At 47.5% G+C, this 14,010-nt stretch overlaps 1 protein-coding gene across 1 annotated transcript; it reads right to left on the bottom strand.

The window, feature by feature from the left end:
* Positions 1-252: 252 nt before the first annotated feature.
* Positions 253-12,682, bottom strand: LOC101615672 (keratin, type II cuticular Hb1-like). The gene is made up of 5 exons (XM_045152232.1): positions 12,644-12,682; positions 7,390-7,515; positions 1,875-2,095; positions 690-721; positions 253-413 (listed from the first exon to the last, which is right to left on the bottom strand). Exons 1-5 carry the CDS (start codon positions 12,680-12,682, stop codon positions 253-255), a joined length of 579 nt encoding a protein of 192 aa, XP_045008167.1.
* Between the last annotated feature and the right edge of the window lie 1,328 nt (positions 12,683-14,010).

The raw sequence follows: 14,010 nt of genomic DNA, 5'->3' as shown, positions 1-14,010 counted from the left end.
CAGTTCAGAGGGGCAAGGGGCAGGGTCCAGGTAAGGCACAGTCCATGCCTAGCAGTTGACAGGCTGTCTCTGCTCTGTGCCGATTTGGTAAGCTAGATCTCCACACACCAGTATGTTCCAGGTGCGGGTGGGGAGGGGCAAGAGGAGAGGAAAGGAGAGGGTCGTGGGCGAGGGCGTCTGAGACAAGAGGGCCAGGTCTTTAGAACAGCAGCCCGGGTTCCTGGTCTTCTCTGGAGCGTGGCTGGAAAGGGTTCAACATCTGCCCGAGCCGCTGCAGCCCGAGCCCCCGACGCAGCCCGGGGAGCTGCAGAGCGTGCAGCCGCCGCCGGGGGCGCTAGTGCCCACGGGGCCCGAACAGGCTCCAGGCTGCTGGAGATGGACCGGGACGGAGGGCGAGGCGGAGCTGCCCTGGGCTGCGCAGAGAGAGAAGCAGGACGTGGGAGGAAGGTTAAACCCTCCTGCCTCAACTTCCCTCCAGGGAGACCACAGCCACACGTTGCCAGGGGACAGACACACACCCTCCGCACCACCAGACCCACGAGTTAGCGCCCCCCGAAGGAGCCTCCAGGTACACAGTCACTGGCAGCCCCCCACCCCCATACACAGTACAGTGAGGGGCAGAGAGAGACAGAAAAACCCCTTCTTCACTCTCAGGGAGAAGATCCCACATCTGTACCCAAGCCACTCACCTATGCTCCCGGTCCCAAATTCCGTACTAAGTCTGTGGGAAGAAGGAAGAAAGTGGAGAGTGAACTGGCCTACTAGATTTGAGATTCTCTATTCTCCAAGACCGCTGACCGGGCTGGAGAGATGGCTTAGAGGTTAAGCGCTTGCCTGTGAAGCCTCAGGACCCCAGTTCGAGGCTCGATTCCCCAGGACCCACGTCAGCCAGATGCACAAGGGGGCGCACGCGTCTGGAGTTCGTTTGCAGAGGCTGGAGGCCCTGGCGCGCCCATTCTCTCTCTCTCTCTATCTGCCTTTCTCTCTGTGTCTGTTGCTCTCAAATAAATAAATAAAAAATGAACACAATTTTTAAAAATATTTTTTAAAAAAGACTGCTGACCACCAGCCCAGGCCAGAGCCTTCTTAGCCTGAAGCTCCTTGGAGGCTGATTCCCACAGTCCTTTGAGTCAAATCCTTCTAGATCTTTAAACTCAAACTTTCCTGCCTTGACTCAAATAGGACAATTTTCCTGACAATTTCTTGAAGTGGGGAGAGAGTAAAAAAAAAAAAAAAAAACCTACCCTTTCTTTGGTCTAACTTAATCTCTGAAGGTGTGACCAAGAGGGAACATGTTATGCTTTTAAAGGAGACTAGGGAAAAGACAGCTTCACTCTCCCTTTCTACCAGCGTGTCCTTGAAACTGTCATTTACCAATTCTTGAGACTCAGTTTCCTGGTCCCAGAAATAATCTGTCATCGTTGCCCCCCTCCCCACCCCTCCATTTTATTGGGGTTAAAGGAGTTAATGCAGTGTGTCTGCACACGGTGGCCTGGCTCAATTGGCAGCCCTTGGATTCCCTCTGATGTCTATGATAAAAGGCCAGGCCCCCATTGCTCACTTAATTCTCTGTACCCGGCTTGGAACTGTCACCCTGGGGCCCTTATTCACACAGGCTAGGCTGGAGCTGCGGCTGTTTCACTGTCTCCATGGACAAATAAGTCCTTTTGATCTGATCTGGAGGGGAGTCACTTACTCATCAACCCATTCTAGCTGCCAAGGGCTAGCTGAGGCCCTTTGTGCAAGGGGTTATAAAGGCATGGGGAGATCGGCTGCAGGAAAGCAAAGCTCTGGACACCCAGGGGACCCCCTCCCACCCGCCCCCTACCTGTGCACTGCCCTCTTGCTCAATCAGAGCCCTTTCTATTCCTCACCTCTGCTCCTTGTCCTCCAACAGCTTGCGGTAGGTGGCGATCTCAAAGTCCAGGCCAAGCTTGACGATCATGAGCTCCTGGTACTCACGCAGCTGCTGGGCCATGTCCTGCTTGGCCCTCTGCAGGGTAGCCTCGAGCCAGGCCAGCTTGTCCTTGGCATCGCCTGAGGCTGCAGCCGCCTGCAGAGCCTCTAGGTCTTTGGGTTTCTCTAGTTCACAGGGCTGAGGGTAGAGGGAAGACCAAGGACACAGGACTCAGTATCACCCCTCCTGCCTCAAGGACCCAGAGGCTAGGGGGCAGTGAGAGCTTACAGATGATCCATGCTCAGGAGCAAGCAGGAATGTCCTAAAACTGTGTATGCAATACTGCAATACAAAATAACATTCTGTCATGCATGATGGGGAGAATGAAAGAAAAAAAAAAACATAGGGCTGGAGAGATAGCTCAACGGTTAAGGTGCTTGCTTGCAAAGCCTAATGACCTAGATTCTATTCCTCAGTACCCATGTAAAAGCCAGATGCACAAAGTGGCACATGCATCTGGAGTTTGTTTGCAGTGGCTAGAAGCCCTGTCATGCCCATTCTCTCTCTCCTTCTCTTCCTCTCTCTGTTTCCCCCCACATTTGGAAATAAATAAAATATCGAAAAACAATAGAACCAGAACTAGTTGGAAAGAAGAGGTTCTGTGGAAAGGGGGACAAAACGTAGTAAGAAGGAATTATGATAAAAATACATTCTGGACATGTATGAAAATTGTCATTGTTGATTTAAAAGGTTTTAAGAAACTTTATTGAAATATAATTAACATAATAAACTGCAAGTATTTAAAGTGTTAAAAAAAATTGTGTGTACATGAAAGAATCTGCCCACTGTGCACACAGGGTGGAGATGGGGGCAGCCATCTGGAATAGGTGAGAGCCCTCTTCATGTCCCAAACTGGCACTCTTCATATGAGCTAGGATCTGGGAAACAGCAAATGTTCCTTAGCAAAAACGGAGAGACGGGCTGGGGAGATGAGTCAGCAGGTAAAGGCACTTGCTTGCAAAGCCTGCAGGCTGGGTTCAGTTCTCCAGTATCCATGTAAAGCCAGATGAACAACGTGTTACAGGAGGCCTGACACACTGATATTAATTCTCATTCTCTCTCTCTCAAATAAATAAATAAAAATATTTTTTTAAAAGAAAGGAAAGCCAAGCATAGTGGCCCACGCCTTTAATCCCAGCACTTGGGAGTCAGAGGTAGGAGGATCACCTTGAGTTTGAGACCATCCTGAAACTACATAGTGAATTCCAGGTTTGCCTGGACTAGAGGGAGATCCTTCCTTAAAAAAAAAGAGAGAGAGAGATTGAGAGAAAGGAGCCAGGCATGGTGGGCATGGTGGTGTACTCTTTTAATACCAGCATTTAGGAAGCAGAGGTAATAGGATTGTCATAATCTTGAAGCCAGCCTACGACTACATAGTGAATTCCAGGTCAGCCTGGGCTACAGTGAGACCCTACCTGGAAAAACCAAAAACAAAGAAAGGAAGGGAGGGAGGGAGGGGGAGGGGAAGGAAAAGGAGGGAAAGGGAAGGGAAGAAAGAAAGAAAGAATGAATGGATGGATGAAAAAGAAAAAGAGAAAAGAAACAAGGAAAAGAGAAGAAAAGAAAGGCTAACAGTTTCATAAGGGAATGAAATGGAACAAGACCTGGTGGTACAGGCCTGTAGTCCCAGCTTCTCAAGAGGCTGAGGCAGGAGAATCTCAAGTTTAAGGCATTTGTGGGTTACAGAAAGACTTCAAGACCATCCTGGGAAATTTATCAAGACTCTGTCTCACAATGAAAGTTTTTAAAAAGGGAGGAGAGCTGGGGATATAACTCAGCGAGCATGTGTGAAGCCCTCAGTTCCATTCCACACATACACAAAACAAAACGAAAAAAAAACCTCAAAGCAAACAAACAGGAAGCGTCATTCCTCACAGGACTCTAGAGTATGGAGTCTGGGGACAGTCTTCATAAACACTGGCCTTGGTGAGGGTCACTGCTGCTCAGATATTCCCAGCCACTGTGGCTGGTGGGAGACTGAAGCCCCAGGGTCTTACTCATCCTCTCTGCCGTCCCCTCAGAGTGATCAGTTCCCAGACAAGGAAACTGTGCCCTGAGTACCCGCAAACCTCAGATTCTTGCATGTGCAGAAAGCAAGACAAGGCTGGGACCAGAAACTCTGGGGCATGGAGAAGGTGAGCTGGCAGGGGTCGGGGGGACTTAATAGAAAGATGATGGGGTAGAAGGAGGAAGCTGGAGGAGGGAGAGACTGGGAAAAAGAAGGCATCCAGAGGCGCCTTCTCCTGAGGCCTGAGCCTGAGTCACAAGCACGGGCATCTGCAGGAACTCCCTAGGGGAAGCTCTCAAGGTCAAGTGTTCAGCCATAGTGTCCTGTTCACAGAGGGACACGTGCTCTCTCTCATCCTCCCCGAAAGGGCCAAGCCTTCCTGCCTGCTTTCAGCTCTTTCATTCCTCACAACACCGAGTCAGGGCCTTTCTTCTACTGGACAGCTGCAGTGCAGCCGGGAAAATGAGCTGCCAAAGGGCCTGCGGTACCAACAGGTGCAGTTGGGAGCGGCAAAGATGAAGGCACACAGGAGCTTGTGCCCTATAGGAAGGAGACAGAGGCCTCGTTTTCAGCCAGATGTCATCATGGAGAATCACAGTTGGCCACTGCCAGCTCTTCGTGTTTGTTCTGGGTTTGTTTGTTTGCATCGTCTGCATGCGTGCTTGTGCATTCTGGTTGTTTTGAGTGGGTCTCAACTGTAGCTCAGACTGGCCTGGACCTCACTATGTAGCCCAGACTGGCCTCACATTCAAAATCCATTCCTAGGCTGGGCGTGGTGGTGCACACCTTTAATCCTAGCACTTGAAAGCCAAGGTAGGAGGATTGCTGTGAGTTCAAGACCACCCTGAACTACATAGTGAATTCCAGGTCAGCCTGAGCTAGAGTGAGACCCTACCTCCAACAACCAAAAAAAAAAAAAGGCAAAAAATTGGGCTGGAGAGGTGGCTTAGCGGTTAAGGTCCCTGCCTGCAAGGCCAAGGGACCTAGGTTCAATTCCCTAGGGCCCATGAAAACCAGATACACAAGGTGGCACATGTGTCTGGAGTTTGTTTGCAGTGGCTGGAAGCCCTGGCACGCCCATTTTCTCTCTACCCCCACCCCCACACTCCTGTTTCTCTAAATAAAATTAAATACTTTTTTTAAAAAATTAAGTATTTTTAAATATTTTATTTTTATTTATTTATTTGACAGAGGAAGAGGGGGAGAGAGGGAATGGGCATGCCAGGGCCTCTAGCCACTGCAAATAAACTCCAGAAGCATGCACCCCCACTAGTGCATCTGGCTAACATGGGTCCTGGGGAATGGAACCTGGGTCCTTCGGCTTCTCAGGCAAACTCCTTAACCACTAAGCCATCTCTCTAGCCCTGAAGTATTTTTTTAATCCATTCCTGCCTCAGTCTCCCAAGTGCTAGGATTGTAGACATGAGCCATCTCACCTGACTTTTATGTTCACTTTTCGCAGGGCAGGGCATGGGACCAGGGCCTTTCCCATGCTAAACAAGCATTCTACCAGTACCAAGGGCTACAGCCTCACGCTTGATTTTTGGAAACAAGTTTTCACAATGTAATAATTTAGGCTGGTTTTTAACTCACTATGTGTCACAGACGGTCTGGAACACAATACCCTTCTGGTTGTTTGGGTACAGGTGTATGTTACCACACCCGACTTTATCTTTGTGTGGTTAAAGAAAACAAAGGGGGGCTGGAGAGATGGCTTCGCCATTAAAGCACTTGCCTGTGAGCTTAAGGACCCATGTTTGACTCCCCCAGATCCCACATAAGCCAGATGAACATGGTGATTCATGCTTAAGGTCGCACATGTGTACAAGGTGGCACACACATCTAGAGTTCAATTACAGTGACTGGAGGCTCTAGCATGCCAATTCTCCCTCTCGCTCTCTCTTTCTCATTTAAAAAGAAGGCTGGGCTGGAGAGATCGGCTTAGCAGTTAAGTGCTTGCCTGTGAAGCCTAAGGACCCCGGTTTTAAGTTTGATTCCCCAGGATCCCCGTAAGCCAAAAGCACAAGGGGGTACATGCAGCTGGAGTTTGTTTGCAGTGGCTGGAGGCCCTGGCACACCCATTCTCTCTTTACCTATCTGCCTCTTTCCCTCTCTGTCTGTCACTCTCAAATAAATAAATAAATAAATAAAAACAAAAAAAAGGGCTGGAGAAATGGTTTAGCCATTAAGATGTTTGCCTGCAAAGCCAAAGGACCCAGGTTCGATTCTCCAGGACCCACAAGGTTGTACAAGGGGGTGCATGCATCTAGAGTTCATTTGCAGTGGCTGCAGGCCCTGATGCACCCATTCTCTCCCCCTCTCTCTCTCTCTCTCTCTCTCTCTCTCTCCCCCTCCCTGTTGCAGTCTGGTTTGCATTGCTGTTAGAAATCACCCAACCAAGAGCAGCTTCTGGGAAAAAGAGATTTATTTTGGCTTACAGGCTCAAGGGGAAGCTCCACGATGGCAGGGGAAAACGATGGCATGAGCAGAGGGTGGACATCACCCCCTGGCCAACGTAAGGTGGAACACAGCAACAGGAGGGTGTGCCAAACACTGGCATGGGGAAACTGGCTTTTAATACCCATAAGCCCGCCCCCCAACAATACACTCCCTCCAGGAGGCACCAATTCCCAAATCTCCACCAGCTGGGAACCTAGCATTCAGAACACCTAAGTTTATGGGGGACACCTGAACCAAACCACCACACTCCCTCTCTCAAATAAATAAATAAATAAATAATATTTTTTTAAAGGCCATTCTGCTGGGCTTGAATCAAAAAAACAAAAAAGAAAGAAACTAGATTTCTGGTATAAAAAAAAAAAAACTTGCAATTTCTGAAAATGGGCTCAAAACTAATCATGGCACTGGAGAAATAGCTTAGTGGTTAAGGTGCATGCTTGTGAAGCCTGAGGACCCATGTTGGGCTGGCCAGATCCCACATCAGCCAGATGCACAAAGGTGAGGCAAGCACAGGGTAGCCCATGCCCACTAGGTGGTGCAAGCGTCTGGAGTTCAATTTCAGTGGCTGAGGACCTGGCATGCCAACATGCCAATCCTTCCTCCCTCCCTCCCTCTCCCCCCCCCCTCAAATAAAATAAAACAGTAATCATGAAAAGACCAAAAGACCCACAGGACATAAGATATGTATGTACATATATGAATAGATAACGATATACAAACAAACATATGCATTTATATAGATCACACACGTTAATTGCTTACCCAATAAAAATAGAGTCCCAGGCAAAGGGAAACATGAGCCTTTCATGCAGCCAGTCAGACCCCTGTTTTCTCAGACACTCACAAAGAGAAACTGCCCCTCATCCATCTATTCCAAAGCATGGGGGGGGGGGGTCTAGAACAGTTGTCATAGGCAGGAGCACCTCCTAGCCACTCACTCTGCCGCTCCATTTCCGTGCCTCACCTCACTATCCGCGACAGCCACTTCCGCCCTCAGCTGCCGGATGGCCTGGTTAAGCCTGTTCAGGACCTCCTTGTTGGGCCTTAGGCTCTGCATGGGTTTCTGCGCGGTGGCCTTCACGTCCTCACACTGGGTATGGGGACGGAAAGGCAGAGCAGGGACAAGGAGGGAGAACAGCAGATAGGGACACAAGAGCCTCAGTGCATACCCAGCCACCTGCCCCGCCCCCACCAGGCACATCATCTCCCTTCTTTGTGCATACATTCCTCCATCTACAAAATGGGAGTGGTCTCTATCCTGTCCCCAAGGGCTATTAGGAGAATGCTGTGTGCTTTGGGGAGCCAGGCCTGCAGATGTCAAAGGGAGCCTGCACCCAGGCATACAGACAGCAATCTGTTAAAGCGGCTTTAGGAGTAAGGCCACCCAGGGTTTATCCAAAGGGCAGGGAGAGTTAAACTGAGTGAAATCAACCCTTGTCACTAATATGAAAAGCTTGTAGGCAAATCAATTATTATTATTATTATTTTTGTTTGTTTTTTGAGGTAGGGTCTCACTCTTGTCCAGGCTGACTTGTAATTCACTATGTAGTCTCAGGGTGGTCTCAAACTCATGGTGATCCTCCTACTTCTGCCTCACAAGTGCTGGGATTAAAGGCATGTGCCACCACACCCAGCAAATTTTATTACTTTTATATATATATATATTTATTTATTGTTTGTTTGTTTGTTTTTCATGGTAGGGTTTTACTCTAGCTTAGGCTGACCTAGAACTCACTATGTAGTCCCAGGGTGGCCTTGAACTCACAGTAAACCTTTTACCTCTGTTTCCCAAGTGCTGGGATTAAAGGTGTGTGCCACCACACCTGTTTTGTTTCTTGTTTTTTTTTTTTTTTTTGAAGGAGGATTTCACTCTAGGCCAGGCTGACCTGAGCCTCACTCTGTAGCCCAGGCTGGCCTTGAACTCATGATGATCCTCTTCTCTCAGCTTCCTGAATGCTAGGATTAAAGGCATGAGCCACCATGCCTGGCTTCTGATAGTAATCCTCAATTTTATGAGACAGGATCTCAGTATGTAGCCAGGGTAATCTCAAACTTAAGATCCTCCTGCCTCAGCCTCCCCAGTGCTGAAATTACAGGAGAATGCCACATTATCTGGCTGAAAATACTTTTTTAAATCTAAGATTACAGAGTTGGGACCGTAGCTTAGTCTTAGAGTGCTTGCCTAGCAAGCACAAGTCCCTGGTTGAGTCTCAGTGCAAGAAAAAAAAAAAAAAAATGAAGAAATTTCCTTAATTTAATGAATGCTATGATTCAAAACTCAATGACAGGGTTCAATCCCAGCTCCTTCCTCAAGCGCAAGGCCATTCTGGCACTATGGGATGTACTGCCTAAGACGGACAATAGGTCTTGTGCTGGAAAACAGCCCTGTGCAGCGCCTGGCACCCCTCAGAGTTTTTCCTGTCCTCATCGCGCTGGGGCCTCACCACCAGCTGTGAAGCAGGCCAGATCGGTGTGTCTGTCGTGCCTAACCCCTCACTGGCAGGCTGGTGCCCATCCCACCTACCACAGGCAAGGAAGTAGGGGCCTAGAGAGGGGCAAGAGACTCTGCCTGCTGGAGCTGAGACAGGGTGCGTCTTAATCCCAAACCCTTTGCTCTATACTCAGGGACAGATCAAATCACACGATCTCCCTTCCCAACCAGGAATGCTTCCCAGTGCAAAGGATGGGGGCGGGGTATGGAGTATGGGGTACAGGTGGGACCAGGCTGCCAAGCATCATCTCCCACAAATGTCTCTTCATCTCACTCCTTCCTTTCCCGCTCCCATTTCCCAGAACTGGGACACAGTAGCCATGCTTGTGACTGGCAGGGCTCAGGGCACCTGCTTGCGCCCAAGACCCTCACCCTCCCGTGTGACCGAGGAGCAGGTGGCCAAGTCTCACCATGGTCAAAGGGGTTATCTTCTCCTCCAAGCTTCTCAAGCACCAAAGCCTGCTCCAGCCCAAGCAGCTTCTAGAATCCTCGCTTCTAAGGCGACTCCTGCCCGAGGCTTTATGACCTCATTGTCCCAGCCTCAGAGTTCTCAGAAGCAGGGAAGGGAAGGAGAGGTGATGTTGTGAGCCCAGCTGGAAAGACGCGTGGGGTGGGAGAGTGAGCGAGACAGAAGAGGGCGGGGGTTACTTGAGGGGTGGAAACGGGTGGCGCTTAAGAGTTGGGACCCTGGAGGTGGGCAGTGGGAAGCCGCAAGAGGTGCTTGAGCAGGTCAGTGGCCCAGTACTGAGATGTTATTTAGAAATATCGTCCTGAGCCGGGCGTGGTGGCGCACGCCTTTAATCCCAGCACTCTGGAGGCAGAGGTAGGAGGATGGCCATGAGTTCGAGGCCACCCTGAGACTACAGAGTTAATTCCAGGTCAGCCTGGACCAGAGTGAGACCCTACCTCGGAAAAAAAAAAAAAAAAAGAAATATCATCCTGGAAGATAGACCAGAGGATGAGAAACTGGGCTAGAGATAGCAGGTCCAAGGCAGTAGGAAAGCTAAACAGGAGGGGTAAGCAGGGACCACGCAGCACAAGCTGAAGTCAGCATATTCCTTAGAATTCGGGGGATTTTGTTTTGTTTTTGTCACTTTGTGTGTGTGTGTGTGTGTGTGTGAGAGAGAGAGAGAGAGAGAGAGAGAGAGAGAGAGAGAGAGAGACAGGGTCTCACTATGTACCAGGCTGGCCTGGAATTATGTGCCCAAGTTGGCCTTAGTTTATGGGGATTGATTTTCCTGTCTTTCTCTCCCAAGTGCTAGGATTACTGGTATGAACCCCGAGCCCAGTTGTCCTCTTGTTTTATAAATTTCTCCCCTCTTTCTCTAATATATAAGTAAATAAATAAAGATTTTATTTATTTATTTATTTGAGAGCAACAGACAAAGAGAGAAAGAGGCAGATATAGAGAGAGAATGGGTGCTCCAGGGCTTCTAGCCACTGCAAATGAACTCCAGACGCGTGCGCCCCCTTGTGCATCTGGCTAACATGGGTCCTGGGAAATCGAGCCTTGAACCAGGGTCCTTAGGCTTCACAGACAAGCACTTAACCACTAAGCCATCTCTCCAGCCCTAAATAAAGATTTTTAAAAAGGAGACTGGAGAGATGTCTCAGTGGTTAAAGATGTTTGCTTGCAAAGCCTGATGGTCTGGGTTCAATTCCCCAGCACCTACGTAAAGCCAGTTGCAAAGAGTGGCTCATGTGTCTGGAGTTTGTCTGTAGTGGTAGGAGGCCCTAGAACACCCATTCTCCTCCCTTCTTCTCTGTCTCTCTCTCTCAAATAAAAATTTTTTTAAAAATTTTTTTGGGGGGTGGGGTTTGAGGTAAGGTCTCACTCTAGCCCAGGCTGACCTGGAATTCACTATGTAGTCCCAGGGTGGCCTCAAACTCATGCTGATTCTCCTACCTGTGCCTCCTGAGTGCTGGGATTAAAGGCATGCGCCACCACACCTGGCTTTTATTTTTATTTATTTATTTGAGAGAAAGGGGGAGAGAATGGGCATGCCATGGCCTCCAGCCACTGCAAATGAACTGCAGACGCATGTGCCACCTTGTGCATCTGGCTTACGTGGATCCTGGGGAATCATACCTGGGTCCTTTGGCTTTGCAGGCAAGTGCCTTTTAACTACTAAGCCATCTCTCCAGGCCTAAATAAATATTTTTTTAAAAATTTCTCATGCAACCAACAAGCATCTCAGATGTTTGTTTAATGATGAAATAGTAAGTATAAGAACACAAATCCTGTGTGCCCACCAGTTCCTTGAACCCAGAACTACCCACCCCTGGTCCTACTACCCTACCTTTTTATGATAATCATTCTCCTGCTTTTATTTGTCTGTGTCTCTAGAGTATTATTTAATTTCAGCAACTTCGAGTTCCGTGCAAATAGAATTTCATTGTATGCTTCTGTGGCTGGCTCTTTCTTCCTCCATGTTCCAGTTTGAGAGCCATCTCTTTTGATGAAGATAACTTTGTTTTTAGTGCTTAATAGTAACCCAATGCATGACTATGTACCCATTTTCTTATGGTTAGTGAATATGGGTTTTTTGTTTTGCTAGAACAATGTTGCTGTGAATACTTTGCTGTCTACAAGCATATTTCAGCAGCAGGATCTTTGTGCTTCTGGCTATCAAGCTTATTTTTAACCAGAATTCAAGATTGTGTGTAATGTGTGTGTGTGTGTATACACATATATATATTTCAGCCAGGTATGGTGGTGCCTAGCATGAGCACTTGGAAGGGTAAGGCAGAATGACTGTGAGCTCAAGGTCAAGCTAGGCCACATAGTGAGACATTGCCTCCAAAATACATACATATATATATATATATATATATATATATATATATATGCATAAAAATTTCATATATTGAGTCACTACTTATAAATACACATGCACTAAACTAAGCTTCATGAAAAATTACTCACTCTCCTGTGTATGTATGACACACTCTGATCTTCTAACCAGTCATCTTAACACATTATTTTACTTCCAATTTATGTCCTTAACATTTTAGATTCATTGCCCATAAATACATCCTATGTGTAGGACTTTGATTGTTTACCTTGAAATGTAATGAAAATCAAATGTCCACAACACATCAGCAGCCCCAAAACATTGCTAGTAATTACCAGTAAGTGACCTAAATGCCCAGTCTATCTTGTCCTTATCATCCCAGAGGCAACCACTTCCTCAAGTAGTGCTTTATTCCCTGGATTTTTGTTGCTGTTTTATCACATTGGTGCTTTTTTTTTTTTTTGAAACAGGGTCTCAAGTAGCCCAGGCTGGCCTTAAACTTATAGGTAGATACCACTACCTGTCCAGTATCACGAGATGCAAGCCATATGAACTTATCATATATACCAGACCAATGAAGGACTAACTGCTCATATAAAAAGGTAACTGCTCATACCTGGTTCATATAAAAAGGGAGGGACAGGGTCTGGAGGGATGGCTTAGCGGTTAAGGCATTAGCCTGCAAAGCCAAAGGACCCAGGTTCAATTCCCCAGGATCCACGTTAGCCAGATGCACAAGGGGGCACACACATCTGGAGTTTGCAGTAGCTGGAGGACCTGGTGCACCCTTTGTCCCTCTTTCTCTCTCTCTCTTTCTCTGTCAAATAAATAAATAAATAAAAATAAAATATTTTAAAAGGAAGGGCACCAAGCATTTAATGGTGATGGCCAACCTGTCACCTGACCTATCCGGTGAATGCCAAGGGACTGACATAGAACTCCTGATTGTACCCAGAGCTTCGGCTCGGCATGGCCCCCACTGTTTAATAGGATCCACTAGAATTGTGGTTCATCCATCCATCCACTTGGTCTTATGCCTTAGAGGCTCCAAGAGCCTCCAGCAGCTCTGCACCTTGATTCTTGAACATCTCACCAACTGCAGCAATCTCTCTGCATCTGTCAGCTCTCTGCCTTCAGTAAGGCCTCATCAAACTCTGCGGCCTCTTGAATCCTTGAATCCTTTTGCAGGCATTCTATAACATGTATAAAGTCTCTGAGGTGATGCAGTGTGTGCTGAGAGTTAGTATTAAGACTGAACTAAAAGAACCTGTGGTTGCCAAAGGCCATTTTGTGGAGGGAAATAAGGATTACTTGGTAAGCTACAGCCAGTGAAACTGGGGTAGCTTACAAATTTGTTATTGAATAAATCCTGACATTTGAGAAAGGCACAATCCATGTTACTGACATAGCATACTCTGGTTGTTTGAATGAAATGTCTCCCATAGGCGCATGTGTTTTGAAGACTTCATCCCCAGCTGGTTGCAATTTGGGAAGGTTGTTGGGCCTTTGGGAGGTGGAGCCTTGCTGAAGGAGGTGTGCTGCTGAGGGCTGGCTTTGGGGTAACCTAGCCCAGCCCCAAGCTCAGCTCACTCAGACTGTTAGGAATGAGTCCAGGGTCCAAGAATGATGACACAATCCAAACTATACGGCAAGATAATGTTTACTTCTGCAGGGCTCATAGTCAGAAAGAGATTAGACAGGCAAAGCACTCCAGTAGGGTTTGTGTGTTGCTGGGGTTTTTATTTCTTAACACAGAGAGTCCTGGACTTGACTATGACTATCGGTCAGAGTTTGGCCTCACAATCTCACATGATTGGCTAAAACATTAAAAAAAAAAAAGGATGCAAAAATAAAGAATTTTTTTAAAGGGGGCTAGAGAGATGGCTTAGTGGTTAAGGCGCTTGCCTGCAAAGCCAAAGGACCCAGATGCAATTGCCCAGGACCCACATAAGCCAGATGCATAAGGTAGCACATGTGTCTGGAGTTCATTTGCAGTGGCTGGAGGCTCCTGGTGTGCCCATTCTCTTTCTCTCTCTCTTTCTCTCTCTCTCTCCCCCTTTTTCTCTGTCAAATAAATAAATAAAAATATATTTAAAAAAAAGAATGCAGTTTCTAGGGAAAACCTAAAGAAATGGAAGATGTGGGGATCTTTTACTACATGCAGAAACAGAAGCTTTGGCTTCAAGGACTGTTGACCTGGCTCATGGATTGAGATCACTCTTTTGGTTGTAAGGACAGCTGACTCAGGAAGGGGGGCTTCCCACAGAATGGTATCCTTCTAGAATTGAGTTTTCAATCT

This window comes from Jaculus jaculus, chromosome 6 (genome assembly GCF_020740685.1).
Source record: "Jaculus jaculus isolate mJacJac1 chromosome 6, mJacJac1.mat.Y.cur, whole genome shotgun sequence".
Lineage (NCBI taxonomy): Eukaryota > Metazoa > Chordata > Mammalia > Rodentia > Dipodidae > Jaculus > Jaculus jaculus.
Note: the sequence above shows the minus strand (reverse complement) of the source record. Positions and strands in the feature narration are given on the sequence as shown.